Below are 27,888 nucleotides of genomic sequence, written 5' to 3'. Positions count from 1 at the left end.
CATTTGTAACATTAAGCAGTCAACATGCATTAAATCAAATACTTTACTTAGACAACTTCACATCTTGTAAATTTTTATTAAACAATAAACACTTGCTGTTCAGAAAAAAAATTGCAAATTAATTATACCAAATCAACACATTCACAGTTGCATAGAATTCATGCCAGACTATGGCTGATAGAACATTTTTCTCCAGTTTTCATGTAGTGTTCTGCAGAATTAACTTACAAATACATAAACTGATATATCTGAAAGCAATTTCTTGTTCATCTCATACTGTACAGCTCCAATAAACAAAAATAATTGCACTAAAATGTCATTTGAGTAGCATTTTTGTGAGCTTTTCCAAAACAAATGGCCTCCATCAGTTTTGTTTATCAGTAAAATCAGATTCTTTGAGGTTTCGCATTCAGACATTTGCCCAAGTTTAAAATCGCAGTTCGTATTTACATTTAGCCTTTCACTAAAATCGCTTTTACTGGTTGAGGGGCCTCCGTGATCAACAGGTTCAACAACTCCTCATGTGGAACGGAAGAACACCACCTGTGATGGATCCTTGTGGTAAACCTTAAGATAGCTGAGTGACGGGATAAAAGAAGGCTGCTCTTCACTGTGGAGGAACAGATCTTTTAATCAATGAAAACAGTCCCAACGAAGCCTGAGCCTTCCAGCAGTGGATTAAATCATGCTTCCCATCCAGAGGACCGGAGCAGGGCTGCAGCAGGGAGGTGTTGCTTCTTTCAGGTTGGAAGGGGATTGCACGTTAATGGCCGCCAAGATTTCGCTTTTCTCCGCTCATCCAGTCAAGCCCGATGAAGGTCAGACTCATGATCATGAATATGAAACCCAATGCGGTGAAGCACACAGCCTGGAAACCCAAGAGAGATATGTCAGCCTTGTGGGTGCTGTGGAATATTTTCACAAACTCTTTCATAAGCATACCTGGATCTTTGGCCTGGAGTTCAGGGGCTCCTGGCTGGTGGGGACGATGCGGACGTAGAACAGTCCGGGGAGGATGAAGATCAGAGTCGGAGCAGTGGTGGCACCTGGACCAAGATCAGGCACAACAATCACTTTTACTGTCAAACTGAACTTATCTCAGGAAAGATGACAGCTGCTGTGAATACAAAAAAACTCAAATACTTTGTCAAGACTCACACCGTGTTTACATTTTGTTTGTTGGTTTTGAATAAGATGACATAAGGTCTCAAATGATGTGTTTTAGAGGAATCAAATCCGCTGATTAATCTGCTCTTTATGCAACTTTATTACATTTTAAATCACAGATTTGCTCCACAGACACAAAAGAGTGTTTAAAGTAAAGAAATAAGGGGATAAAAATTAATTTCCGTGTAATGTTTGCTCAGGTGTTATCACAGTGTTCATATTCATTGTTCGGTAACCATAGCTACGGCCCCCGGATGTTCTGCCATTGTTTTTAGGTTCAGTTCAGTTCAATTCAATAATACTTTATTAATTCTCAAAGCTGCAGAATAAGGCAAGGCAGGTTTATTTTTACGGCACAATTCAACAACAAGGTGATTCAAAGTGCTTTACAGAGACATTAAAACAGAAGAAATAAAAAATAAAAAGCATGATTTAAAATGTAAGCAAAAGAAAGAAATAAGAACAATCGATAAAATCAGAAAAAATTATATATATGAAAGATAAAATCAGGAGTTAAAATATGATTCCGTTTTGAAACTCAAGCTTATTCAAATGCAGCTGAAAATGGAGAAGAGAGACATTAAAACAGAAGAAATGAAAAGAATGATTTAACATTTAAACAAAAGAAAGAAATAAGAACAATAGATCAAATCAGGAGTTAAAATATGATTCTGTTTTGAAACTCAAAAGCAGCTGAAAATAGATGTTTCTTCAACCTGGACTTAAATACTGAGAGTTTCAGCTGATCTGAGGCTTTCTGGGAGTTTGTTCCAGACATGTGGAGCATAGAAGCTGAATGCAGCTTCTCCAGGTCTGGTTCTGACTCTGGGAACTGATAAAGAACCGGATCCAGATGACCTGAGGGGTCTGGGAGGTTCATAGTGGGTCAGGAGGTCACTGATGCATTTTGGACCATTCAGAGCTTTATAGACCAGCATCAGAACTTTAAAGTCTATCCTCTGATGGACCGGCAGCCGGTGGAAAGACCTCACAGCTGGACTGATGTGCTCCACTTCTTTGGTCTTAAACGATTGTTACAGATAACAACATATTTCTATTGACTTCCTTCAGTTAAACGTCTCATTTAGCTTCATTACAACGTCTGGATGCCTGGATGCCAGGAGCAGGTGGTTGGTGTCAGTTAAACAAGAATAACACAAAGTTTCTGCTTCGAGGACAAACTACCAGCATAAAATACAGTTTTAAACATATTCAGCACTTATACACCCAAATTTAAGGAGTCCTGTTTAATCCAGAAAGTTAACCAAAGTTCAGCCAATCAGGTTTATCGTTTTAAACTTTCATATTTTTGGTGAATTTTTAACTTTGTGGAGTGACTTTATCATTAAAACTTTCTTTAGAAATAAAGTTTAGCTGTATTATTGTTATATTTCCTTCTCTGTTTCTTTCTTTTAGTTTGATCTTTTAGATTCTCTGTTGACTTTAATTCAGTTCAGTCATCAGTTTCTTTTGCATTTTATGGAGCTTACTCATTGTTTAAGGTTCAGCTTTGTGTATTCTGTTGCGTTTACTTCTGTTCTTGCTTCACACCAGGTCTGAATTTGCTGATTGCCTCACCTGCATGCCATTTCTCGTTATCTCCCTCTGTATATATGCTTCTTGGCGTTCTTTGTTCAGTGCAAGATCCTCATCGTCTGTGGCCACAAGTTCTTTGACCATGTTTAATAAGCAGTGATTTCGCCTCCTCCTGCTTTCAGTTTTTATTGCTTCTACAGAACTTTTCCTTTATTTGAAATAAAGTTCATTTAGTTTTTAACTGACTGCCTCCTGCTTACTCCTACAGGTCCTCCTTCAGTCATAAAACATAAACTTTCTTCCCATAAAACCCCATTTAAACCAGTTTAAAAGAGATTTTTCAGCCTATTGAGTAGAATGGATGCTGACATAATGCAGAGTGCATCAAATCTAACCATGTAGATGTCATAACAGCCCTTCATAAACATTAATGTCTGTATAATCTCTGTAATCTGATGCACAGTTGTTCTAATTATAGATGAAAAAGCAACATGGACAATTAAAAAACAACAACAAATTCATTCAAAGATTAATCTAAAACGTGATATTTTGGTTTTATTCCTTAAACGCTGTGTTACTTGTTAGAAATCTCACCTGTGATGCCAAAAATATCTCGAATGTTGGGAACAAAGATGACCAGCAGGTTAACGGCAAACAGCAAACACACGGCGATGGCGATGTGACGTAACCAGTGGAAAGACTTTCCTGGAAACAGCAGCTGCATGAGGGCACGACGGATCTGACAAAAACAAAAATGTTAGGATGCCCCAGGCTGCTCCTATAGCAGATAAAGTCGAATATGTTTCCACTCAAAAGGATGCAGAACTGAACTAAAATGTTCCTTAAAGCTTTGTGGGATGTTAAAGAATGAAAAGGTTTGGGGAAATTAGCCAGCTGACGTGTGAATGACCGATGTGTCACTATACAACAAACCTGTTGTATAGTCATATCAGAAAAATAGTATTTATTAACTGTATTTCAAGCAGGATTTAAATGTGTTACTGAAAACTGCAAAGTACATTTATGAATTATTCCAAATGATGACCGTGAACTCGCTAATTAACATAAAAGTCAGCCAAATGGTAGCAATAGTGAGCTTTCACAGCTGCTTCAAGTTCATGTCTCTGCTGAAGCTCAGTGTTTAATGCTATATTTTAGATTAAGTAAACTACACATGAAGAAACTCACAAAGTTTCAGTAGGTCTTATAGGGCACCAGTTCTTTGATCTAAAAGTTGATCCAAAACCAGTTTTGGCTGTCAAACACAAAGACCTGGTTTTATGTGAAGCACTGGCTGCAAACCAACGAAGGAACCAACTTGACCAATCGGGTATATAATGCTCACAGCTCTCAGCCTTGAAAAAGGCAGCAGCTCACGCCAAAAGTGACCCTAAAATCTGGACATGGTTCATCATGCATTTTGACCTGGAGCCAGAAGCTGTGGAGCTCACAGAGCATGCTAATGCTAGCTAACTATGGCTAACAACTATGGCTAGCTAACTATGGCTAACAACTTTGGCTAGCTAACTATGGCTAACAATGGCTAATGTTTGCAACTCGTTGTTGTGAATTTCCCGTCCGCAGAGACTGATTTGTGAGCAAATAATACTACTTACTGTCTCAACTATGACTGGTTCTTTTGTGCCTAAGACACAGGATCTGATTAATTATTGATAAAATTCTGGAGCCATATTTGACACTTAAATTGCAATGTGGCCTACTGTCGAAATGTTTGCATGTGAGCTGTATCCACTGTAGAGCTGTTTACCTACTGTTTTGTTCTCTTGTATTAAATTGCTTTTCCTTGGTGGGATCAATTTATTGTCAGTATATTGGAAATTATATTATAGTTACTGCAGTGCTTGTGTAGCACCAGAGTGACTCATATACGGTGAACACCGTGTAAAGAGACGAGTTGTCAGCCTACTTCCTGTATGACTACTTCTACTGCTGTTCCTGCAGTGTCGCTGTGTCGTTTTCTCAGTATCCAAACCTGTAATTTACTGTGAAGACTGTATTAAGACCTCGTGTCGTGTCCTTTTTCTGGTGATTTCAGACCAAGCAACAGAAGAGCTATATGCAAAGAGTAGCTGAATTTGTGCATGCAAAGGGAGGCGAGTTTTGCTTTGCACGTGGTCTGAATTCATCATTAAGCTACAGAAGAGTCTTCCTTGCATTCAGAAAACATATATTGGAACAGTCCTGTTTTCAATCCCACCTAAACACAACTGATGTGGTTTTTAAACAGCCCAGAGATGTTAGCTAGCTACCTAACAGCCATTTTCACTGGCAGTTTATAGTAAGGAGTCCTTTTATAGAACACATTACGATGCAAAAAATATTAAAATGTGTATTTTGCCTGCCTCAATGTTTTGTCTGCACCTTCTCTGACGTTCTTGAAGGATTGCGGGTGCTTTGAGGACACCAACCCTAACCCCTAACCCACATCAAAGACAAATGGAAACACCCCTGAAATCTCACAGATCCTTCACACAGGAATCTTCCTACGGCATGATGTGGCATACGAGAAACTTTACAGATAAGGGTCCTTCCTTGACTTTGAGAAGCCTCTGCTTTGTGTATTCAACCAGTCAGGAGAGTTCAACACTGTAGTTCCTACCCCCAAAGTTCCTGGACCTACAGGAGGTACCACCCACCCAATAAGGAACACTTACACCAACTTCCTCTGAGCTTTAGGTGGAAACATGGCTAATGAATGAAAACACACCAAAATGCAGTGCAAGTGTCCGATATAAACAACAGTCAAACTACTATTTCAAGCAATAAAATTAGTTTAATTACATTATTCTTAATTGTTGAATTCATTCAGAGTTCTGCTAAACTCAGAATTTAAGGATCTCTGTAGGATTAGTCAAATGGCTACAGAGACTGTTCTTTACCGTATAATTTTCTTGTATTCTCAGTGTTTATCATGCTCACATTATTTATATAATTAGAAGAATGTTACTTACAGGAAACAAGACCACAGGTACGGTCAGAGTAACGGCCACCAGGACAGCCAGCCGCACGCACAGGATCAGCGTGTCCAAAGGGTCGACCTTGTTGTAGGTGTGGAGGAGCTCAGGCTCTGTGTTCCCTGCATGCACAAGAAGGGTTGTGTTTACATCACTTTCTCTTAGATTTAACCTAATCCTAACCACAAAAATACCTGTAAAATATTAAACCTCCCCTTAACTTTAAACCCGGTCTTCATAAAAACATAATAATTTAGTTTATAGGGACAAACAATCTCATATGAAAGCCTAACCCTAACCTCTACCTCACTGTTACCCTAAAATCACTTTATAATGCTTAAATAGTTGATTTATTTAATGGCATCAAGCATTTTGACCCTCACAAACCTCTCAGGCCCTGTTTTTTGGCTTACTGGCAATGAACTGAGGTACGTTTTGCAGCTGACTCACCGTAGAAGGTCAGATAGCCAAACGTGGCAGTGAAGAAGTACATGGTGAACATGCCCAGTATGGAAACATTGCCAATATTCTGCATCCTTCTCTTGGTTGGGCTTTAGGGAAACAACACGACAGACACTTTAAACAGGGGAAAGCCATGGCTTATCATGAAAGATACACTCCTGTTATTGAGATCTAGCCAGTGCATTAATAAATAAATGATAAATAAACAGGTTTATTTGTGGTAACAAGGCATATTGTGAGTCAAATTTCTGCTTTGAATGTCCAGAGCACCATCTGCATCCTAAGAGAGGCGAGGTATACATTCTGCATAGACTACCCAGGGTGGGCTGTACAGTTAATATGCATTAACTGACAAACAGCTGGAACGACAAGCAGGCAAGATATGAGGAGAAGTTTGCAAAAGTTAAGTGGAGAAGACAGCTGAAGCAAGACTGAGTGAGGAGCCGAGGCTCTCGGCCAGCCAAGCTAGCAGCTGGAGCCCGGAGCCACAAGCTAAGCTAAGAACTAAGCTGGGAGGTCGCTCCCACGTGCATTAAACTGGCAACTCGAGCAAACTAGAGGGTCCTTCAAACCTAGTTCTCGGTTGAACAGAGGAACATCAAATTTGAGAAACAGAGATGGCTGTTTAAAGGGATTAATACCAGTCGGAGTTGGACTTTGAGTGAATTGCTTTGTCTATATGGACCTGTTGCCTTTGTCTAGTTTCTGTCTCTTGACAGACCTCTTTCTGGTGGATTAAAATCCCAAATATAATTGGCCTGTAATGTTTAGGTTATACATTTTGGAATTGGTGCATCATAAAAACATCAGGAGTGCAACTTTAAAAAGAGAGAAGCAAAATGTGTGCATCTTACTTGCTCAGCTCTGTGTAGATGGGAAGTACTTCAGGGTGACATACAAAAGCAAATGCCAGGATGGGGATGGTATATGCAGTCTGCAAATCAAGTCATAGATTAACGTCTCCCGGCATTTTACTTGAAGGACATGAACTAAGGGACATGTGGAGCCATGTGTGCTTTGTAATATGATGGACCCTACATGACAACAATGAAAAACCAGGTTCATGTCTCACCTCCTGGTTGATGGTGAAAAATTTGGCCGTGCACGTGTCTTCTACAGTGACTGCGTCCACGGAGTAGTTGCCAAACACCTCCAGAGGGCAAGCAATGTTAAATTTCTTGTAGATGACCTGATGTGAAAGGGAAACAGTCTGATGCAGTAAATGCCACCTCTGTGGGGAAGTTATTGCGACTCCTTAATCTTAAATGGAACATTACAGCCACCACTGGGAATAACTGGATTTAATTTCTGAAATCTATTTATCCATTAACTTCTCTGTTATTTCCCCAAACCCGTTTATTTCCCTCTCTGTTTTTACATAAAGACCGCCCACCTCATTTGCATAATGAAGCAGGAGTCCAGCCAGACTTCACTGTGATATTTGTTTGAATTTCACCCTTTTAGCCTGCAAACTGTAAACCTGTAGACACTGAAAGGATGCCGCACAGTTCTGCATTGTGACGACTCACCGCAGACAGGAAGAACACCATGCAGGAGAGGGAAAACCCACTTGTGTAACCCAGATATCCTACAAAATGCAAGAGAATCGTCCTCGGATAAATGATCAAAACACATACAAACACCACAGGTGACACAACATGCAGAATGAAAATCATCTGTCTTTGAAAAACAGTAACTTGAAAATCCTGAATTTGAAACAGAAGCGGCTGAGGTGGAGGACGGTGACATACCCAGGTGTTTCATCGTGGCCAATGGCAGGATGATGCAGGCAGTGACTATCATAATGAGGTAGTTTCCATTCATGAACCAGTTCCTAGAAGCGGAACACAAGTTGCACAACAACCTTTACCAGTTTTTAATATTCTATCAGGCAAAATATTGTGGCTTAAGTTGCTTTTAGGGCCTTTTTAGGGCCTTTTCTCAGTGGGGAATAAGAATGTACGTCACATTGGGTTGAATGTTGAGACTTTAGCACGATCTTTTGACGTGTTTATCTTTTAGCTTCATCGTAAATTATATAGTTTTTTCTTAAATTTGCAGTGGACAGATGTTTTTCTCATTTTGTGTGTAAATAAAAACATTTTCCTGAAGGTTAGCATGCAGCAAAAAGTCTGCGCTGACAGAATAATTACAATGTGGCACTTAACAAACTCTATTACCCAGAATTCCCTCAACTTTACAATCTTATATCTTGTATCTGCTGCTGAATTACTTCAGATACTCATTTTATGGCCTCTAACGTTAGATGAATTACATTTTATCAATGCAACACATTCATAAGTCCTTCGTTTGCTTGTTGGTCATTTTGAAAAAGCCAAATCGATCCTAACTCTGGACTTATACCTCTATTTGCTGGACTCAGATTGGTGGTTTAAGTGGTGGAGGAAAATCTGAAAAGAGTATCGCCTCCGTCTGCATGCTTTGAACTATCATGGAGGATTTTCAGTGCCGATACGAAGTCACTCTGAGCCCTTTTGCAAACATCAGGGGAGCAAACAATTGGAGAGATAGGGACTTGCATGCACTAAAGCCTCACATTGTAATCTCAGGTTGCCCTGATAGGGAGGTAGGGTTAGAGCCCAGTTCCTGGGGTTGACAATAGACTTTAGAAATGGATTTTGGAAAGTATTAAAGTATTTCCATCTTACATGTATTCTTCTTCATATCAAATTAAATCTGTTAACAGCTGCAGGAAATGCTTTTACTATGAACGTATCATTGAAACTGTTTGATTAAAAACACAACGAGGGGCTTCTCAAACAAATGAGTTCTTTAGTTTTATGTCTTTTATCTTTAATGGACACAAATGGAGGTAAACATATTTTATCTAGAACAGCTGGTTCTCGCTCTTGAGCAGGTGTTGGGTTTCTCTTCATAACACTGACTGTAAAATGCCTTGAGAAGAGCTGTATAATCAAAATAACTAAAGTTAATTGAACCAGTACTCACTCAGATATTGCTGTCTGACCAAGAAAGGCTTGGATTACCAGCGGTAACTCGTATTTTACAATGAACAGGTAGCTGGACATGGCTGCAGTGGAGGAAAACATAGATGACTTCATGTTCACGTGACATAACAAGGCAGCTGAGGTTCAAACCAGAGTCTTACCTCCAATGTTGTGCAGTGTTATGATGACAGCTGCTAGAATCTTTCCTGGGTGACCGAAAGCTCTGAAACCGAGCTGCTCATAAGCACGGATACCTGAAGAGACCAGTTACAGAAAACTAGCAAACATTCAGAGAGCAAACAGGATGAAATCAGTTTCAGATGCGGAAAAAAGCGGGGAGACAAAGTCTTACCGACAACTCCAGCACTGCGGAGCAGCAGATGGACGGAATAACAGGACAGGCAGGCGATGCATGTGAGCAGGATCCTGTGAAACACAAACAGGCTCTAATAATTATTCTAATAAACCTTTTTATGCTCGGTCAGTGTTGCTAATCTTATGTGCTTAGCTTTATTTCAATGCTGTCCTTTATGTTTGGTCTGTAAAGCACCTTCGGCTCCTTTTGGCCTTGAAAAGTGCTGCGTAAAGACAGACTTTCATATTTAAAGACGTAAAAATTAACGATTGAAACAGTCACTGAATGATGGCAGAAATCAGAAAATACCCCACCTTTAAATCATTTTTACCTGTGTTAGGATAGGCCAGTTTCTCCCTAATTCTGGTGCTCAGGACCCGCTGCTCTGCATGTTTTACACCCGAAGATTCAAATGAATGATGAATGATTTGGCTCCTGCAGAGCTTGATAAAAGCGGTCCCCTCCTATCGTTGTTTCTATGCTTGTATGTCTGTAGGTGTGGGCTTTAGTATTTATTTTTGTGGGCAGGTATCTGCCAGCCAGTGTGGAAACCTGTGACGTAGCACCAGATACACAGGAAAACCCAGCTTGGCAGTAACCTCATGCCAACACTGCTATCGCAGCCCAATGTGTACCTAGATGAGATTCATGATGGTTGCAGAACAGCTTTAATTATGTTTGCTAATACTGGAGAGAAATAAAAACGACGCTACAAAGGAATTCCTTTGACTCCTTCATTCCCTGCAAAGCTGAACCAGATGAGAGCAGATAAAGTTTAACCAGAAGTGTCCAACTCTGAATCTGGAAAGTGCTATAAACTGATTCAACTGTCAAATTAGCATTAAAGTAGCATTAATTACTTTATTACAAGCTGAATTTACTGAAGCTCAGAGCCTGGATAAAGATCTTCACCGTCCAAAGATGAGATCTGGGGTGTGTTTGGAGTGTGGATCAGAACGTGTGTGACTGTGTATCAGGTTCAGTTTGACTCTGAGACTCACAGAAAAAGGACAATGCCGGTGTTTGACATGGCATATGAGAGCCCCAGGATGCCGCTGCCCATGATGGCGTTGCTCAGGTTGAAAACAGACATCCCAAAGGAGGTTTTCCCCTCAAACTGGAAAAGAAACATCACCAGAAAATCAATTCACTGAATGCAAGGTGTTGCAATAGCTGTCTGCCTCTTTAAGGGAAGCTTTCTTTAAGGGAAGGTAAAGCAGAAACTTGACATGATAATGATTTTTTCATGATTAAAGCAAGGAACTTGAGCTTTTATATACTTTTTATAGAAGCCATAAAGGTGCTTCACAATGACACATAAACAGATATAAATGGTGGAAGCAAACATAAGAAAGACCTGTCAGGAAGAACTCTCTCAAAGCAAAAGCTTGTCCAAATAAAATAGTCTTAAGCTGCTTTCTAGGATTCAAGAAGGGAAGAATATAGAATAGTTTAGGTGCTGCTGGAGAAGAATAATGTCAATGAGTTATAAACTGAGCGCGGGGAACCATTAGCTGTGTTTCAGCTAATGATTAAATGGCTAAAGAGGGCCTGAGAAGAAGCATGTGGCTGAGATGAGGCCCCAAAATCACTGAGGGCAGCATTAGTGACTTGAGTTTGATTTAGGCAGTGATTTAGTTGATAACCATGGGCTGTTTCTGCAGTTTGATGACATACTGAGGGACAGCGTTATCAATAATGGTGCTCAGGTTTCTCACAGCTCTAGTAGGAAGAGAGATGAAAGGTCCATTTTAATGCTGACATTATGATCGGTGCAATGATTTTAGCTTGATTCTTGTGAGATTCTCATGGTCTCAATCATAACAAAGTGTCTCAAACCCTGTCTATGTGTAGCTGAAACTGAAAGCTTCCTGCAGCTTCCTGGTAAGCAATGGCAGCTCCTATTCTGACTGTTTCCATGTGGTTCCACTTGGTCCACTTGGTTTTATGGACCGATATTTCATCCTGTCACCTGCTAAGTATTCTTCAAAAGTTCCCGTCGACTTTCTGGACTCTTCTGTGAAACAAACCATGTGATTCAAGAGGTTTAGCTCAGTGTGGCGTTCCTTCATCCCAGTGGATGCAATCATTCTGGTGTCATCTGGTGAAGCCAGTCAGATGGTACCAAGCTTTGGGTACCGCTGCATAGTTGTGAAGAGATGAGGATGTTTTTCGTTGTTGTGACACTTGGAAAGGACCCAGTGAGATAAGATCTGAAGACACGTTCGTTACCAGCTGCAGACTGGAGACAACACTCTCCTCTCACAGATCCTCCCTCTGTGGTAATCTCAGTAGGTTCTTATGAGTTATTACTGTAACAGACCTGCAGGCCTCTCATACTCACATCTGTGAACTGGGGTCTCTTTGAACCGCCATCTTTGTGCTGCAGGAACTTTTCTTCCTCTGGCGAGACTCTGAAAGAACCATCACACAAAAAAGCAACGCTGCACCTCCTCTTCTCAAACTTAAATGACATTGAATTGTCGGTTGGCAAAACACAGAGGAAACATACCCGCCCTCCACAGACGCGTCAGCATCATGGTGAACTCCATTTGAAACCTTCTGCAGTTCCATACCATTAGAAGGCGAAGGAAAGTGTCCAAATAAATAAAATGATGCCGAAGTCTGAACTCTGAAAAACAAAACAGAGTAAGAGAGGTGAGTGTTGGCCAAAAGCAGACATTTCATCTCCATGTGTCTGACGTTGTTATGCAGGTTTCTATTTGTTCAAATCTGTCACAGTTTATGTTTTAATCGTGACATTTTCAGGTTATGTTCTGGTCATGTTTTTCTCCTGCCACCAAGTTTCATTCACTCCCTCCACAGTATTTAGTCTCCTGGTTTCCTTTCTTTCACTGCAGAATCCTCACCAACCCTTCATGCCTCAGTCACTGAAGAGAAGTCTGGTTTCCTGCCTCATGGCTCTAGTCTTGTTATCAAAGTCCTGTTCATAGTTATTTATTCATAGCCACAGTTAATCCTTTTGTTTTTCATAGTCTTGGTTTTTTTTGTCAACGTTTAAGTATTTTTGAATCCGGCTCTTCCTGTTGTTTTGGAAATAAATAAATAAATTGTTTTTTTTTTAATCCAAAGAGCTGCATCTGGGTCCTACCTCACCACAGTTCCTGACAAACTCTTTAATGACCAGATGATTTTAACATGTTATGTGACATCTCATGTCAGACATCCTCCTCAAAGGGCATATGAGGTCAATCTGAGGGAAAATTGTTGACACTGACCTCTGTGAGAGGACAAACGGTTATAATCAGTGTTCACGCAGGGATGGAACTTAATCAAGCTTTACTTGAAGCAACACGAGAGAAGTTTGTGAACCTGAAATGTATGTGCTTCTGACTTGTTTTAAAGAAGAACAACTGAAACTGCCCCTGGAGCTTTGTTTTATAGTCCCTTGACATTTTTGTGGGCTTCTGATGGTGTCTTTGTGGCCTCTTCAGTGTGATTTAAATGTCATGTGTATGGCTGTAAGTGTTCAGGGTTCACATGGAGATTTGTTTTTCTTACAGTGGTGTTAAATCCCACAACTGTAGGGAAGGCAAAAGAGCAAAGAATTGGGCAAATTCTACAGTGTTACTTTAAGCTAAAAAACAGTTTTATGCAGTAAAAAAGAGTCGACATCAAACTGCAGACAGACTTTCTACACAGTTGCACTTCACGGCGGGAAATTCTCCAAAAGAGAATCAGAATCAAGTTTATTACCAAGTAGGTGCAGACAATTTATTTGTGTATATATACAGAATCTAAAAAAATAAGGAGCTGTAGTGCAAGCTGAATGCTATAAATGTGCAGATATACAACAGGATGAAGTGGTCCCAAAAAAAAGGGACAAAGGTCTTAAGATGCTATGTTATTGTAGGTCTGGAAGAGGAGAAGGAGAGAGTCCGGAGGGCCTTGTTGATAAGGCTTGTAACGGATGGGAAGAAGCTGTTCTTGTGCCGTGAGGTTTTTGGTCCTGATGGACTGCAGCCTCCTGCCAGAGGGGAGTGTCTCAGAGTCTCACACCTCAGAGTCCTGGAGGCGTACAGGTCCTGGAGAGATGGAAGATTGCAGCCAATCCCCTTCGCTGCAGACCGAATGACACGCTGCAGTCTGTCCTCGGCAGCAGCGTACCAGATGGTGATGGAGAGGTGAGGATGGACTCAGTGATGGAGGAGTAGAAGAGCACCATCATTGTCCTTGGCAGGTTGATTTTCCTCTATACATCCTCTGCTGGGCTTTATTGATGAGGGAGTTGATGTTCAGCTCCCACTTGAGGTCCTGGGAGATGATCGCCACTGTCTTTAGAGCGTTGAGCTCCAGGTTGTTTTGGTTGCTCCAGGTCGCCAGATGGTCAGCCTCCCACCTGTGGGCAGACTCGTCACCATCAGAGAAGCAGTTTCATTCTCAAATATGGTTTTTCTCATCTGTTTCTGCTGTTTTTTTTTAAACACAGGAATAGAATATCAGGCCACAGTCTCACTGCAAATGTTCCGGAAGATTTGCTGCTGAATGCTTCAGTAGCCGAGGATCAGACCGCCAAGGCCTCCGCTTTCGGCTGCTACCCATCTCACAAGGCAGCCGACCCCCTTGGCCCCTCCCCGGGTGGTGAGCCCGTCGGAAGGGGGACCCACGTCATGTTTTCGGGCCCCATGGGCACAGGCCCGGCCACCAGGCCCCACGCCCGGGCCTGGCTCCGGGGGGAGGCCTCGGTGTCCCACATCCGGGCAAAGGATGACGAGGTCCAAATTTATTTTTCATCATAAGGAGTCTTTTGAGCTGTTCAAACGTGAGATTGACGGCGGATCGGTGCAGCGTCTGCAGTGTTGCTCTGCACCGACCCGTCGTTGTGAAGAAGGAGCTGAGCCAGAAGGGGAAGCTCTCTGTTTACTGGTCTGTCTACGTTCCCATCCTCACCTGTGGTCACGAGCTGTGGGGAGAGACCGAAAGAACGAGATCATGAATACAAGCGGCCGAAATGGGCTTCTGGGCCTCCCTTAGAGATAGGGTGAGAAGCTCAGTGATCCGGGAGGGGCTCGGAGTAGAACCGCTGCTCCTCCGTATTGAGAGGAGTCAGATGAGGTGGCATCTGGTTAGGATGCCTCCTGGACCCCTCCCTGGGGAGGTGTTCTGAGCCCGTCCCACTGGGAGGAGACCCGGGGAAGACCCAGGACACGTTGGAGAGACTATGTCTCTCGGCTGGCCTGGGAACGCCTCGGGGTCCCCCCGGAAGAGCTGGAGGAAGTGGCCGGGGACAGGGAGGCCTGGGTTTCTCTGTTAAAGCTGCTGCCCCCGCGACCCCCGGAGAAGCAGCAGATGATGGATGGATGGATGGATGGATGGATGGATGATGGATGGATGGATGGATGGATGGATGGATGGATGGATGGATGGATTTGCTACTGAATGCGCATGTACTGCCTGGTTGTTTTCCATAGGAATTGTTCGGTAAGTGGCCCCGTAAATGCATGTGAAAACTGTTTCAGAGACCAGATAGTGGACAGCTGAGCAGCTCAAGAAACAGAAGCCTCTTTTAGCACATGAGTCTGCGGCCTATCGGCGCAAAGAGGTCGTCTTTGTTGACCCGCTGCTGTTCCTCCTCGTAATTCACAAAGCCCTGAATCTGTGTTCTTACACACATCAAACAGGCGTCGCAGGATCAGCTGAGTGATGGCGCGCCGTTTGTTATCCTGTCGTCCTGACGATCACGAGGACAAAGTCGGACAACACAGAGTCCAAGGAGACGACAGAAGCACAGACTATGCTTGATTTGACGTCATTAAATGTTGTTTTGCCACAGCTGAAGTTTGAAGGCACATGTGAACATATTTTTGGTACAAACAAACCTCATAAAGGGCGGTTCTATGGGTCGTAATAAACAAACTACCGACTTGGCTGTTCTGATTGGACGACTCTAAACTCTGATGTTGCTTTAGTCTCTTGGACGTTTCAGCAGTTATTTGCCAACATGTTCCCTCGAGGCCTTGGAAGATAAGAAGTGATGTGTTCACAGCTTGTTCCTCTGCCTTTACATGGACAAATGATGAATAACTTCAGAATAATTTCTGTTTATTTAAAGTATTGATTATGAATGTGTTTGAGGTGAGTGCAGATAAAGCTATCTCTAACCTTCAGATGTCTGATAACACCAACAGCGTCAGAATCCAGGATTTTTCTGCCAAGCTGTACATTTTCATCCATTTGGATGAAAATGTCAAACAAAGACATCGACAATTAGTAAAGATAAATCTTACTCAAGTAGGTTCATTGGATAGTTGACTTATGGAGCCAAACTTTGGTAAGAACTGAGACAAATGAAGGGGAAATTTTGCATTGGAAGGCCAAAATATTTTACTAAATCCTAAAGGAAAGCAACGTGGCTCTGCAGATAAGAGGCTGGGTCGAAGCCAAGCCTGGACGCCTTAATTTGTGGAAATCTCTTCCCCGTTGGCCTCGGCAACGGCGGACAGAGTGATAACAGCTGAAACTGACCTCCTTACTCAAACATAACTGAGCTGGTTTCTCAGCCATTGACATTTTGTACAACTTTCGTCACATGGACTGTATTTGTAAATACTTTCCCAATGCAAAAGCAGTCGTAAATGCGTTTTTTTAAGGGTCAAATGTAGAAAAACTTTATTGGGAATAATAATAATCGTGTTTTACGGACAGCAACCAAAGATCTGTTATTTTTTAGTATATTGATTTGTATTTTATCAATAAGAAATGTATGATTTTATGTTGTTTATTATAAATATATCAGCACTTTCATTCTGATCATTCCTAAAACTTTAAATAAAGACACATGTTGTCTATCCAGAGTAAACTGTCGGTTGATTTGTTTAATCACAAAACCATAACCAAGTATTATAAATGATAGCAGGAAAATGATGAAAGCCAAAGAGTTCTCTATCCTTGCAAGTGTCATTGTGTTATCTGACTTCTTGTAAACCAGGTACACCCACCCAACCAACGCACCAATCAGAGTCAAGAGTTTTTCTCTTGCTCTTATGCCACAGATCCATTTGCAGCTGTAAACACATACGTCAGCACTCTATCCTGTGCTGTCAGCGGCTCACAAGTCAAATGTTTGAGTACCGCTTATTCAATAAAACCCAAAGTGAATTTAAATGTACAACAAACAAAAACACCCAGCGTAATCGTTGTGGAAAACAGTGACTCTGCTGGTGTTCTTATCTAAAACACCGACTGAGTTCACGTGTGCAGCAGCATTTTGGTTCTGACACATGTAAACAGCTCAGTCTGCGTTTAAAAGCCTGAATGCAACCTGCGTTTCTCCTCCTGGAAACTAAGATAAACACCAGATCCAGGACTCTCTGGGGAAAAATAAAAGTTTCAGTATATTCGAGTGTACCTGCAGTCAGACTAATCCTCAGTAAACTTAAGTGAACTTTAGGTTTACTCTTTTGAGCAGCTCAGTATATTTAGGTTGTAATTATTTATTGTACTTTTGTTTAAGTTGGACAACTTAAACTATACTTAATACACTTTAGTGCTTGAGTGTGAATGTACTAATTTAGTACTAATACAGTTTATTTACTTTGTTTTATAGGATTGTTAGAATTATATTGTAAAATGCAACTAATATTAAGGCAATTTGCGCTTATTATGTTCTTATTTTATTGATAGTATGCTCAACCAAACATATTTATACATTTCTATTAATAAAAATGTTGGTTTCCTTAGCCAAGCCTTTTATTTATTTATTTATTTATTTATTTATTTATTTATTTATTTATTTATTTATTTATTTATTTTTACTGTTTTGTGCAGATCAGTATATTTAGGTTGTAATTAAAAGCAGAATTTGAAGTATTTATTGTACTTTTGTTTAAGTTGGACAACTTAAACTATACTTAATACACTTTAGTGCTTGAGTGTGAATGTACTAATTTAGTACTAATACAGTTTATTTACTTTGTTTTATAGGATTATTAGAATTATATTGTAAAATGCAACTAATATTAAGGCAATTTGCGCTTATTATGTTCTTATTTTATTGATAGTATGCTCAACCAAACATATTTATACATTTCTATTAATAAAAATGTTGGTTTCCTTAGCCAAGCCTTTTATTTATTTATTTATTTTTACTGTTTTGTGCAGATCAGAATATTTAGGTTGTATTTAAAAGCAGAATTTGAAGTGTATTTATTGTACTTTTGTTTAAGTTGGACAACTTAAATTATACTTAATACACTTTAGTGCTTGAGTGTGAATGTACTAATTTAGTACTAATACAGTTTATTTACTTTGTTTTATAGATTTATTAGAATTATATTGTAAAATGCAACTAATATTACGGCAATTTGCGATTTATTGATAGTATGCTCAACTTTTCACACATTTCTATTAATACTTGATGGTAACTTACCAACATACTTTATTACTTTCGGCGCAATCTGTTGGTTTCCTTAGCCAAGCCTTTTATTTATTTATTTTCATTGGTTCTCTATGAATTAATTAACTGGATTTAATTGGACTCTAATCGGTTTGAATCAGGTACCTTGAGATGATATTTGTTGTGATTTGGTTCTGTATAAATAAAACTGAATTGAACTTTATGAAGTAAAAGTAAAAATTTGTGTTTCAAGTAAAAATTGAAACACAAATTTAAAAAGTGCACTTAAAAATATGCTCAAATGTAATTTAAAATACACAAAAAGGTATTTTAAATAGGTAAAATAAAAACACCTTAATAATGATAGACTTTAAGTATATTTTCCTCTTATATATTTTAAGATTTTAGATTGTGTATCCGGCCTCTCGCCCGATGACCGCCACCCATCCACGCTGTCAGTTCACCAATCTTCGAGTGGTGAGAATGGGAATTGAACCAGCAATTATTGGACGACCCACTCTAACCACTGATCCACCGCCGCCCAATTCCAATAAAGTGTGTTATAGCCACCAGGCCTCTGCAGATTAGATACTTTACTGAGCACGTATGCATGGATGGAAGCAGTTTTCTCAACTGAGACACTAACGTGAACACAGCCTGGAACAATTCCACTGAACTGATGATCAGAAAGAAAAATATCTTTTCAGACGTCTGGGATTGTTCGTGTTTTCTTTTTGACGGTGAACGTCAGGCCTGATCCACGTGGATATTTCTGAACTGGGTTTTTACCGTCATGTGTACCAAAATATCCCGTCCCACACTTTAGAAAAGCTCTCTGCACATAAAGGCAATAACTCAGTGCTGTCACAAACATACCAAACCAACAGGTGCCGTCCTGTCTTTCATGTTCGTGTCAGGGCAGATCGCAGCACTATCTATAGCATATCATGATACTCGCAGTTGTGCAGGAAACGCCTCCTGCTTACAAAGACAACAGCGCGACACACTTGGATGTCAAATGCCAGAAGTTTCTAGTTTTCTGCATCTAAAAGAAACTTTTCACAGATTAAAAACTGAACTTGTGTGCAGATGAAATGTATCTGCAACTCTAAGTTTATAAAAAACATCTTTATGTGTGGAAAAGGCCTCATTTTCATGTCTATTGAAGGCACGATGTTGCTAATTTAGTTAAGCTAAGTAAAATGAAGCACCTCTGCCCCAAAATTCAGTCCATTATCACAACTAAAACTATTTTTTATTAAAGCAAACAAATCAATTCTGTTGGTTTTACTTTATTTGTAAGTTTGTTCCTTCATCTCTTTGTCATTATGCTAATCTAAGCTAACCGACTCCATTTTAAACATCAACTCGGTAAAACAGAATATAAACATTAAATACAAATCATACTAAATAACGAGGCTGCCGGCAGAGATTTGTAATAAACAACAGATATCTTGTTGTTGTGATGTTTTCCTCACCGCCAATCTGTAGGTTTTATACCCAAAAACTGACCGAGTAGAGACCGAAAAACAATAATAAAGCTTCAGATAAATGAAAGTATGTTCTTGGATGTGGCTGCTCCAGCGGTCTCAAATGCAGTGACCATGAATATGTTGATATGCCATCAGAAAAAAACATTATTATTCTGTTAGTCCGACTAAAACTGGAGTTTTAACATTTGAATCTGAAAATCGTAATAACCCAACGAACAAGATGTCCCCTGAACCTCCAGAACATTTAGGATTTGTGCTACATCTGCTCCAGATTCCTCGCTACAACCTTCTGAGCTGGACGCCACTGATGTCCGTAACAGGTTGTGATTCGGTCCTGGTGCCAGACTGTGAACGAGATGTCAATCGGACCTTAAAGGAGCGTCTTCTTCTGGTCCTTTTTCTGCTTTTATCCCTGCAGGGGTAATGCCAGGACTGTGTCGGAGTATTACTTATAATAATATTTACTGCAAGCGAAAAAGCCCAAATGTTGGATTCTTGTCAGTGTGGATCGGTAAATTACGAGTTGACTGCAGTGAGACGAGCTGTAATATCAATTATTAAAGCTTTTCAACAGTTTGGCAACAGGTTAACCTTTAGCTTTTTCCAATTTTTACTGTCCCACAAACAACTTCTGATCAACGAGGATCATTTTTGTTTGCTTGGAAATCAAACATTTCATAGTCAGACTAAAACTCTGTGTAAATGTGGTTGGAATTGCTGCATGTGCACGTTTAAAGGGACCCAAACGGGCCTGGGTGCCTAAACAGATCCTGTTTAAGTTTCTTTGAACCAACAGAAGAAGCCGATAACAGCAGAGGAAAACCCAGAGGGATTGCGTGCATCTTAAAGATAAAGGAACTTTTTATATGTTCACGTGCCAGATAGAGCGCCAGTTGTTTTGTCTGTGGAGTGATAAGTTGACTAAAAAAATATCAAAGCAAAGAAGCTGAAAATGGGCATATCGCCACCTATTGTTGTGGAGTCAGACGACAAGAATCCAATTAAATCCCCTAATCGAGCTTTAACCTGACTTATTTCTGCATGTGTGTAATAATTTAGATTCCCATGTGCACAAAAAGAAGAGGCATAAACATTTCACAAACTGCTGTGAGTTGTGGTTATTCAGGCAGGAATTTGATATCCACCTGAGGCCGTTTTCACACCTACGGTGCAGTCCTGACATTTTCTAGAGATGTTGTTTTGAGACGTTTAGGGAGAGGTGGGACTTTAGACTGATTGTGTAATTTTCCTGGTCTACATTAGAATCTGAAGAACGACCGATGAGACAAAGTGTTGCAGCAAATCTTCCAAACTATTTACCACCAACTTGCACGCTGGTCGCTTTTTACGATGACCTGTAAGTTACTTTCATGCAGCTATTTCGTGGTTACGATCAGCTGCATGTGGCATTGATATCCACCCACATGCAGTCCGTGTTCAGTGATTTTTCCCATCAGCAGAAGAGTAAAAGTGTGGAGTAGCTTATCCACACATTCTTCTGAACATCTCCTGTGGCAAACTCAGTCCTGTACGCTCCCCCACTTTACTAACATAAAAGGTTTATATAAAAGAACAGAAGCTTTTAAACATCTTTATAAGCCTATTGAGAGAATGTATAGCTTTGAAATATTTAGTTTTACCCTTCCTGGTGCAGTATAAAGTCTGGGACATTGTGTAGGAAGGGGGGGACACACAGTGTACAACATGTGCCTGAATTAAGCCCTGCCCTCATTTCCTAACATGGAATGTGTGAATTTACAGCTTATATAACACTGTCAACTTCTTCATGTGAGTTTTTTAATGAGTAGCATGTTGGCTTGAATCAGCTGAATTGCATGTTTACTTCAACAGCTGCAAAACGGTTTGGTTTTTTTGTTGTTTTGCCCCCCCCCCCCCCCCCCCCCCCCCCCCCCCCCCCCAAAAAAAAAATATGGTACTAAATGTTAAAGTCAATCTGTGAAACATCTGGAGAAATATCCATATCAAAGAGAAAGTTTTGTCACGCACAAACTTCCCAGCTAACTATGATAATAATGGTTAGTCACATGGAAAATAAATCCTTGCAAATCATCAATCATGCAAAGTTAAAAGTGAATTGATGAAAATAACCGATATAAAGTTTAGTCTAATGTAAAAAAAAAATTCTGCTCAAGTCTGTTTTTAGAAACTAAAGTTACTTTAGATCATTCAAATACAGAAGAGAACCTCCCAAAACTGTTCAAACTGATGGTCTGAGGACTACTGCTGCACAACATGTGAATGTCAGCTGGTTGACTTTTATAATCCTGTCAAATTCGACTAATCTGAGGTCTTCTCTCATGGTCCTTCACTCCTCCTGAGCAGACCCTCTCAAGCAGCCAAACCACGTGGCAGAGCAGCAGCTCCAGCTCAGCCAGAAGAGCGAGGAGACTTACCTCCAGAAGCAGGCCCAGGTGTCCGTCTGGATCTGGGGGGGCTGTTTGGGTTAAGTCCTGGGATCACAGGAGCAGTTTGGGCTGCTGGTTGGTGATGTTGGGCTGTTTTGGAGCCCGACTGAGAATCCCAGTGTCTCAGGGAGAGGGTGGAGAGAGGGGAGCAAACGGGGGAGCAGTAAGAGCAGAGGGAGGGCTGCTGAAAATAACGGTTTCGGGTTTCTTGTGATGTCACGTGTAGAGGCACTCCTCTTCCTTTCCAAGAAAAAAAAACAGAAACAAGTTCATTGGGGCTGTTTGTGGTGATGGATTGCTGTGCGGGGAGTTCACAGGCAGGCTATGGCCTGCTCATAGACACTGGGCCTATTGAATTGTTTCCATGTTTAAACTCTCACTGTCTACCACCGAGTTGTGGAAACTGAGGAAATATGGTGAGGAGATCAACTCAGAGTTGCACAAGAACCTGGCAGGTGGTGGGCAGCTCTGCGCTAAAAGCAAACTGGAAAAAGCTAGATGTATTAGATCAATGTGGAAAAGTTCCACAGAAAAGTAAATATGTAAACCAGCGCTGCTGAGAAGCGTCTGAGGTGACCTGCAGCCGCGGAAAGCAACACATGGTCCGGCATAAATGCATTCTCACAGTGTTGTTTCCACTGGAAAGTGTGTCCTGATGTGATCTATTTCAGTGAATTTGACTGTTTTAATCATGAGGAAAAGTGTACAGTTTTATTTGTTTTTGGAAAATTATTCATGTTTCAGAGTTTATTTCCTTTTTATTGTTAAATGTATCTTTAAAAGAAACAAGAAATGTGATAAACATGTAAAAAAAAATGTAATTCAGTTGCAGAAACAGAAAGAGAAAAGGTGAAATAAAAGCAGAAAAACTATCTCCATTAGTCTTTTTAAGAGTCCAAAAAAGATCAGTCAAACAAAGTCTGATCTTCTTCTGACATACTATCAATCGATCAATCATTGCATTTAAAGTCCAGAGATTTCTCCAGAGTCTCAGAATAATCCTGCAATCAACCCAACAACAATATCAGAAAATCAGAAACTGAGAGCATGAACAAAACAGAAAATAAAGAGGAAGTTCAAACCATTTGTTCCTTTAATCATCATGGGAAGTGTGAGATTACTGGCAGATTAAATGGATTAGCATGATGACAATGTAATTTTTTCACAAAACACATGTAGGAGCAACTCTAACACCCTTTATACTCGGCTTTATGATTATACAAGCAGAAAGAGACTGCAGACAGAAAGGTAACAGAAGAGGAGCGTCTGGTCTTTCTAGATGTTTCAAAACAACTCGTTTCAAGCTGGATTTTTTTCTTCTTCAATACAAAATGTGGTGGAATCAATGAGGCAAATAGGACACTATAAAACATAAGTGATGTGTTTTATTTCACTCGAAAAACAATGTAGCAAAGAGAGTGAGAGGACTGGTGTTTTCCACACAGCTGCAGGTTGTCTGAGTTACAAGAAAGCTTTAGTTAACAAAGTAATGTGGGAACAATAATGTTCATCTTTCAGAAAGGAACAGCAGTAACTCCTTAGAAGTTGGTGTACGTCATCTTCATTAGCTAAGCTGTTAGCGTTAGCTGTTAGCGTTAGCTGCTGCTAAAGGAAGAAATAAATCAATAAATAAACCATGAGGAGTTATTTCTCAGATGCTTCCATTTCCCTGCTCTGAAGTTCAGGCTCTGAGAGTTGGAACTGATCCTCTTTGTGGCTCAGTTCCTTCAGTCCAGCGTTGAACTGGACCAAGTTGCTAAAACAGTGGGATGAAAAGTGTCTGCTGTGTCTTTAGCTAACTCTGCTGGAACATTAGCCTCAGATACAGTTTATCCACTGGGCTCTTATATCCTCTGAGGCTGCTGCTGGATGGAAGATGCATGCTCCTCAGTGCAGCTGACAGCAGAACATTTCCACCAGAAGCTGGCTTCATCCAGGGTGGCTGTGAGTGGGCGGGGCTTAGCAGAGGAGGCGGGGTCAACTTAAAGAGTGATGTGCTGTAACGGCTTGTTAAATGAGGAACTTTCAAACAAAGGGTTGTGTTTTTGGGGAGTTTTACACCTGCTGGTGACTTCAGACACCCTGACATAGGCTCCCAGGAACAGGAAGAAGGGATTTTTATACAATCCGTCACCTTCAAAGTAATGGTAGAACACTATTAGCTCAATTCTATCTGAAGTTAACAGCATAACTGATGAGACTTTGTTGTTTCTAGCGAAACAAATTTTTGTGACCATGTTAATGTTTGATTTGTAGCATTTTATTGTTCTTAAAGTCTAATTGTGGAAAAGTCTCTATCATGCTGTGTGCAACTCAAAATTTCTCATGTAAATATTAATTTTCAAAGTTGACTTGCATTGAAAACTGTTGGATGAAATTACACATTTACCAAGGCCCGGTGCAGAAATACACATTGCTTGAGTATAGCTTTGAAACGTTGAGATCAGATCACATGTCAAGCACGTTGACATCAGTAAAAGCTTCCAGTCTCTGAGCTGAGTGGATGCATTTGTAGCCGCTCAGAGGATTAGAAAGTGAGAGCAACAGCGTCTCACCTGGACTAACACGAGTGACTCGTACGCACACGTGTATATATAATCGTGACCTATGACTCAGCTGTCTCCATGAAGAGTTCTCTAATCACCTCGGTGTGTGAACTTGATGCACAAAACACCAAAAACTGACAAATTAACACTGAAAGTACTTATTCAGGTCTCCTCGTCCAACCGGTGTCATCAACATGCATTTTTCAACTACTTATCTACTGAATTATTTCTCTTTTTTAAAGTATAATCAACACAGACAGGGAAAATAAATTAGATTTTCTGTATAAGTTTGAGTTATGAGGGTATTTTTAATATTTCGCTCCCTGGACAGGAGTTAGAGACTCCTTTAAAATGACATAAAGATGTTAAAATAATAATATGACACCCTGTCATGATCTATAGTTTGTCCAGTATGCGCTTGTTGGTCAGTTTTTTTTCTCGGTTTCTTGTTGAATCTATTATAAGCCTCTTGACTCTGGGGTCAAATTTGCTTTGGAACCTCCCAAAGTATGGAGGACTAAAAGTGCCATAATCCAAAATAAATAGATAAATAAGTTCGTATGATAATGAAAGCTACTAAAATAAAAAACAAAATACTAGGAAAACAATAATAGTTTGTGAAATAAATGTATTTTTCTGCTTTAATTTTAAACTGAATAACTTGATATTTATTTACTTGGTAACAACCAAGTTATTACTAACTACTGTTAAGTTAAGTTTCTTCTGTATTGGTGGGATCCAGTGTTTGGCTCAGACTCAGATGTTTTCTGTCATGCTGGGAAAGTTCCAAATCTGCAATAAGAATAAACCTTTAAAAGCAGTTATTTGAGCTACAATCAGCCCCCGTTCCTGCAGTAAAGACTCAAAAAGGAAGGAGAACTTCCTCCTATAGTTAAAAGAACTATGACAAGGTTCCTGTGGTTCAGAAACACCTTAAAATGGGCCTGACTGTCATAAAGGGACAGTTGTTTTGTAAGTAGCTAAAATAATTGTGTTTTGGAGTCTGTGGAAAGACACCTGACAGAAGAGGGGTGCACAAAATACAGGAAGCCGGGCGCTAAGCAACCGGAGACTTTTAGGTTTGTTGGCAAAATATCAGGACAGCAAGTTGCTGGCTGCAGGTGTTCTGTGAAGTTTTTATGACTGTTTTGGGTAAAATGTTATATTCCTTCAAATTAGACTGTGAACAGAGGGAATTTTTAACATATTCATGTATTACCGCTGCTTTTGTTGCAGATGTATTAAAGCCTCAACAGGTTTTGAAAACACAGGCTCTTCCAGCAGGTCCAGATGTGCCATAAGAAGCTCGGGTGGCAACAAGCCAGTAGTTTTATCATTATGGTTCAACAATGCCCTTATAACTGTGTGATTTATATGTTTTGCCTGTCCAGAACTTTGTGATTGATATGGGATACAAAATGTCCCTTTAATCCTGTGCTAAAGCTAATTGTTTTGGTCCTAAAGTGAAATGTGTGACATCATCTGAATAAGTGGCAACTGGAATACCAAATTGAGAAATAACCATTAAACCCTCCTAAAAGCTATTTAGAGCCATTTAGAAAAGATACGAATATCCTTTGAACTTTGGCTTATGAGTAAAATCTGTATAAAGTTTAGTAAATGTATAATACATCAGAACATCTGTCCAAGGAACCCTCCCCTAACAAATAACATTCATTTTTTGTCTAATATTTAGAATTGTGTCCATGAAAAAGGAGACAAAGTCATGAATAGAAAGTCAGACGCCACCGGCACAGTAGGAGCGAGCAAGATGCGCACAAACTTATTTAAAATAGGACTGTCTGGCAGTTCTCAGTCATTTAAAAAGGTGACATCTTTCTTTGCAGATCTCTGGGCGATCTGGAGATCTTCCTTCATCTTAATTAGTGCACCAAAAAGTTTAGTAAAACAAGAACTCCTGAACTGTCTGGAGGAAACATTCCAGGTCAATAAGAATGAGGTGAATTTAGGGCCATTTCAGGTTTTAGAAGGGAGTCAGTACAGGGAAATACGCACAGGTGTGACGAGTTTGAGCCTTTTTGTCCTGGTTATGTAGCTTAGCTTGTAGCTTAGCTCATGATGTCACACACATTGTCAGCAGGTAACACAGGTGAACTCTCTCAGTGGAGAACGTGGACAGAAACTCACAGCCAACAGCTCAACATCTGGAGAGACATGTCCAGGATTCCACCATCTGTTGCTAACCAGCTCTGTGATCCTCCTCCTTTACTGTTAGCGCTCTGTCTGCAGTCTCTGTCTGCCCGGATAGTCTTAAAGCTGAGCAGAGAGCTGTTAGAGTTGTTCCTGCAGCCAGGTCCAGGATTCCACCATCTGTTGTTACCCAGCTCTGTGATCCTCCTCCTTTACTGTTAGCGCTCTGTCTGCAGTCTCTGTCTGCCCGGATAGTCTTAAAGCTGAGCAGACAGCTGTTAGAGTTGTTCCTGCAGCCAGGTCCAGGATTCCACCATCTGTTGTTAACCAGCTCTGTGATCCTCCTCCTTTACTGTTAGCGCTCTGTCTGCAGTCTCTGTCTGCCCGGATAGTCTTAAAGCTGAGCAGAGAGCTGTTAGAGCTGTTCCTGCAGCCAGGTCCAGGATTCCACCATCTGTTGTTAACCAGCTCTGTGATCCTCCTCCTTTACTGTTAGCGCTCTGTCTGCAGTCTCTGTCTGCCCGGATAGTCTTAAAGCTGAGCAGAGAGCTGTTAGAGCTGTTCCTGCAGCCAGGTCCAGGATTCCACCATCTGTTGTTAACCAGCTCTGTGATCCTCCTCCTTTACTGTTAGCGCTCTGTCTGCAGTCTCTGTCTGCCCGGATAGTCTTAAAGCTGAGCAGACAGCTGTTAGAGTTGTTCCTGCAGCCAGGTCCAGGATTCCACCATCTGTTGTTAACCAGCTCTGTGATCCTCCTCCTTTACTGTTAGCGCTCTGTCTGCAGTCTCTGTCTGCCCGGATAGTCTTAAAGCTGAGCACAGAGCTGTTAGAGCTGTTCCTGCAGCCAGGTCCAGGATTCCACCATCTGTTGTTAACCAGCTCTGTGATCCTCCTCCTTTACTGTTAGCGCTCTGTCTGCAGTCTCTGTCTGCCCGGATAGTCTTAAAGCTGAGCAGAGAGCTGTTAGAGTTGTTCCTGCAGCCAGGTCCAGGATTCCACCATCTGTTGTTAACCAGCTCTGTGATCCTCCTCCTTTACTGTTAGCGCTCTGTCTGCAGTCTCTGTCTGCCCGGATAGTCTTAAAGCTGAGCAGAGAGCTGTTAGAGTTGTTCCTGCAGCCATGTCATGGTGCTATGTCCTCATCAAGGCTCCAGGCCCGTATATTTTATCTGCCAATTATCTCACATTTCCCACGATGATCAAGAAGTGGTTTAAACCTCCTCCTCCTTTTCTCCTTTTTTGTTCCTGCTCTGCTCTGTTCAACTCATCTTGATTCGGGGTCTTATTCCAGGCATTACTCGGGATTCGTAAAGCTCAGTTAGCTGCTCCAGCAGGTTAGCAACTTTCCTGTTACCATGGTGATGCATCAAAACAAATGTAAAGTGTTTTGCCAGCAGCATCCAAACAAACACAGAAACGTATGGATTTTCCTATCTACCCACCATCAGATAA

At 40.7% G+C, this 27,888-nt stretch overlaps 1 protein-coding gene across 1 annotated transcript; it reads right to left on the bottom strand.

Moving 5' to 3' along the window:
• Nucleotides 1-56: 56 nt before the first annotated feature.
• LOC140271309 (sodium-coupled neutral amino acid transporter 3-like) lies at nt 57-21,951 on the bottom strand. Its single transcript, XM_072366471.1, has 16 exons — nt 21,728-21,951; nt 11,977-12,096; nt 11,809-11,878; nt 10,466-10,581; nt 9,462-9,535; nt 9,271-9,363; nt 9,111-9,192; nt 7,892-7,974; nt 7,670-7,728; nt 7,213-7,329; nt 6,995-7,074; nt 6,129-6,229; nt 5,676-5,800; nt 3,298-3,442; nt 943-1,046; nt 57-868 (listed from the first exon to the last, which is right to left on the bottom strand). The coding sequence occupies exons 2-16, from the start codon at nt 12,036-12,038 to the stop codon at nt 764-766; spliced, it is 1,416 nt and encodes a 471-aa protein (XP_072222572.1). The 5' UTR covers nt 12,039-12,096; nt 21,728-21,951; the 3' UTR covers nt 57-763.
• Between the last annotated feature and the right edge of the window lie 5,937 nt (nt 21,952-27,888).

This window comes from Leuresthes tenuis, unplaced genomic scaffold (genome assembly GCF_036924035.1).
Source record: "Leuresthes tenuis unplaced genomic scaffold, fLeuTen1.0.hap1 SCAF_16, whole genome shotgun sequence".
Taxonomy (NCBI): domain Eukaryota; kingdom Metazoa; phylum Chordata; class Actinopteri; order Atheriniformes; family Atherinopsidae; genus Leuresthes; species Leuresthes tenuis.
This window is presented reverse-complemented; position numbering and strand designations above follow the sequence as displayed.

What these genes read in the sequence shown, in the direction of transcription:
- LOC140271309 (XM_072366471.1), bottom strand. Translation starts at nt 12,038, where the DNA reads ATGGAACTGCAGAAGGTTTCAAATGGAGTTCACCATGATGCTGACGCG. An exon ending in GGTCAGACAGCAATATCTGA is followed by an intron (nt 7,975 to 9,110) that starts GTGAGTACTGGT and finishes TTCCGCTTCTAG; the next exon opens with GAACTGGTTCATGAATGGAA. An exon ending in ACTCCAGGCCAAAGATCCAG is followed by an intron (nt 869 to 942) that starts GTATGCTTATGA and finishes TTGGGTTTCCAG; the next exon opens with GCTGTGTGCTTCACCGCATT.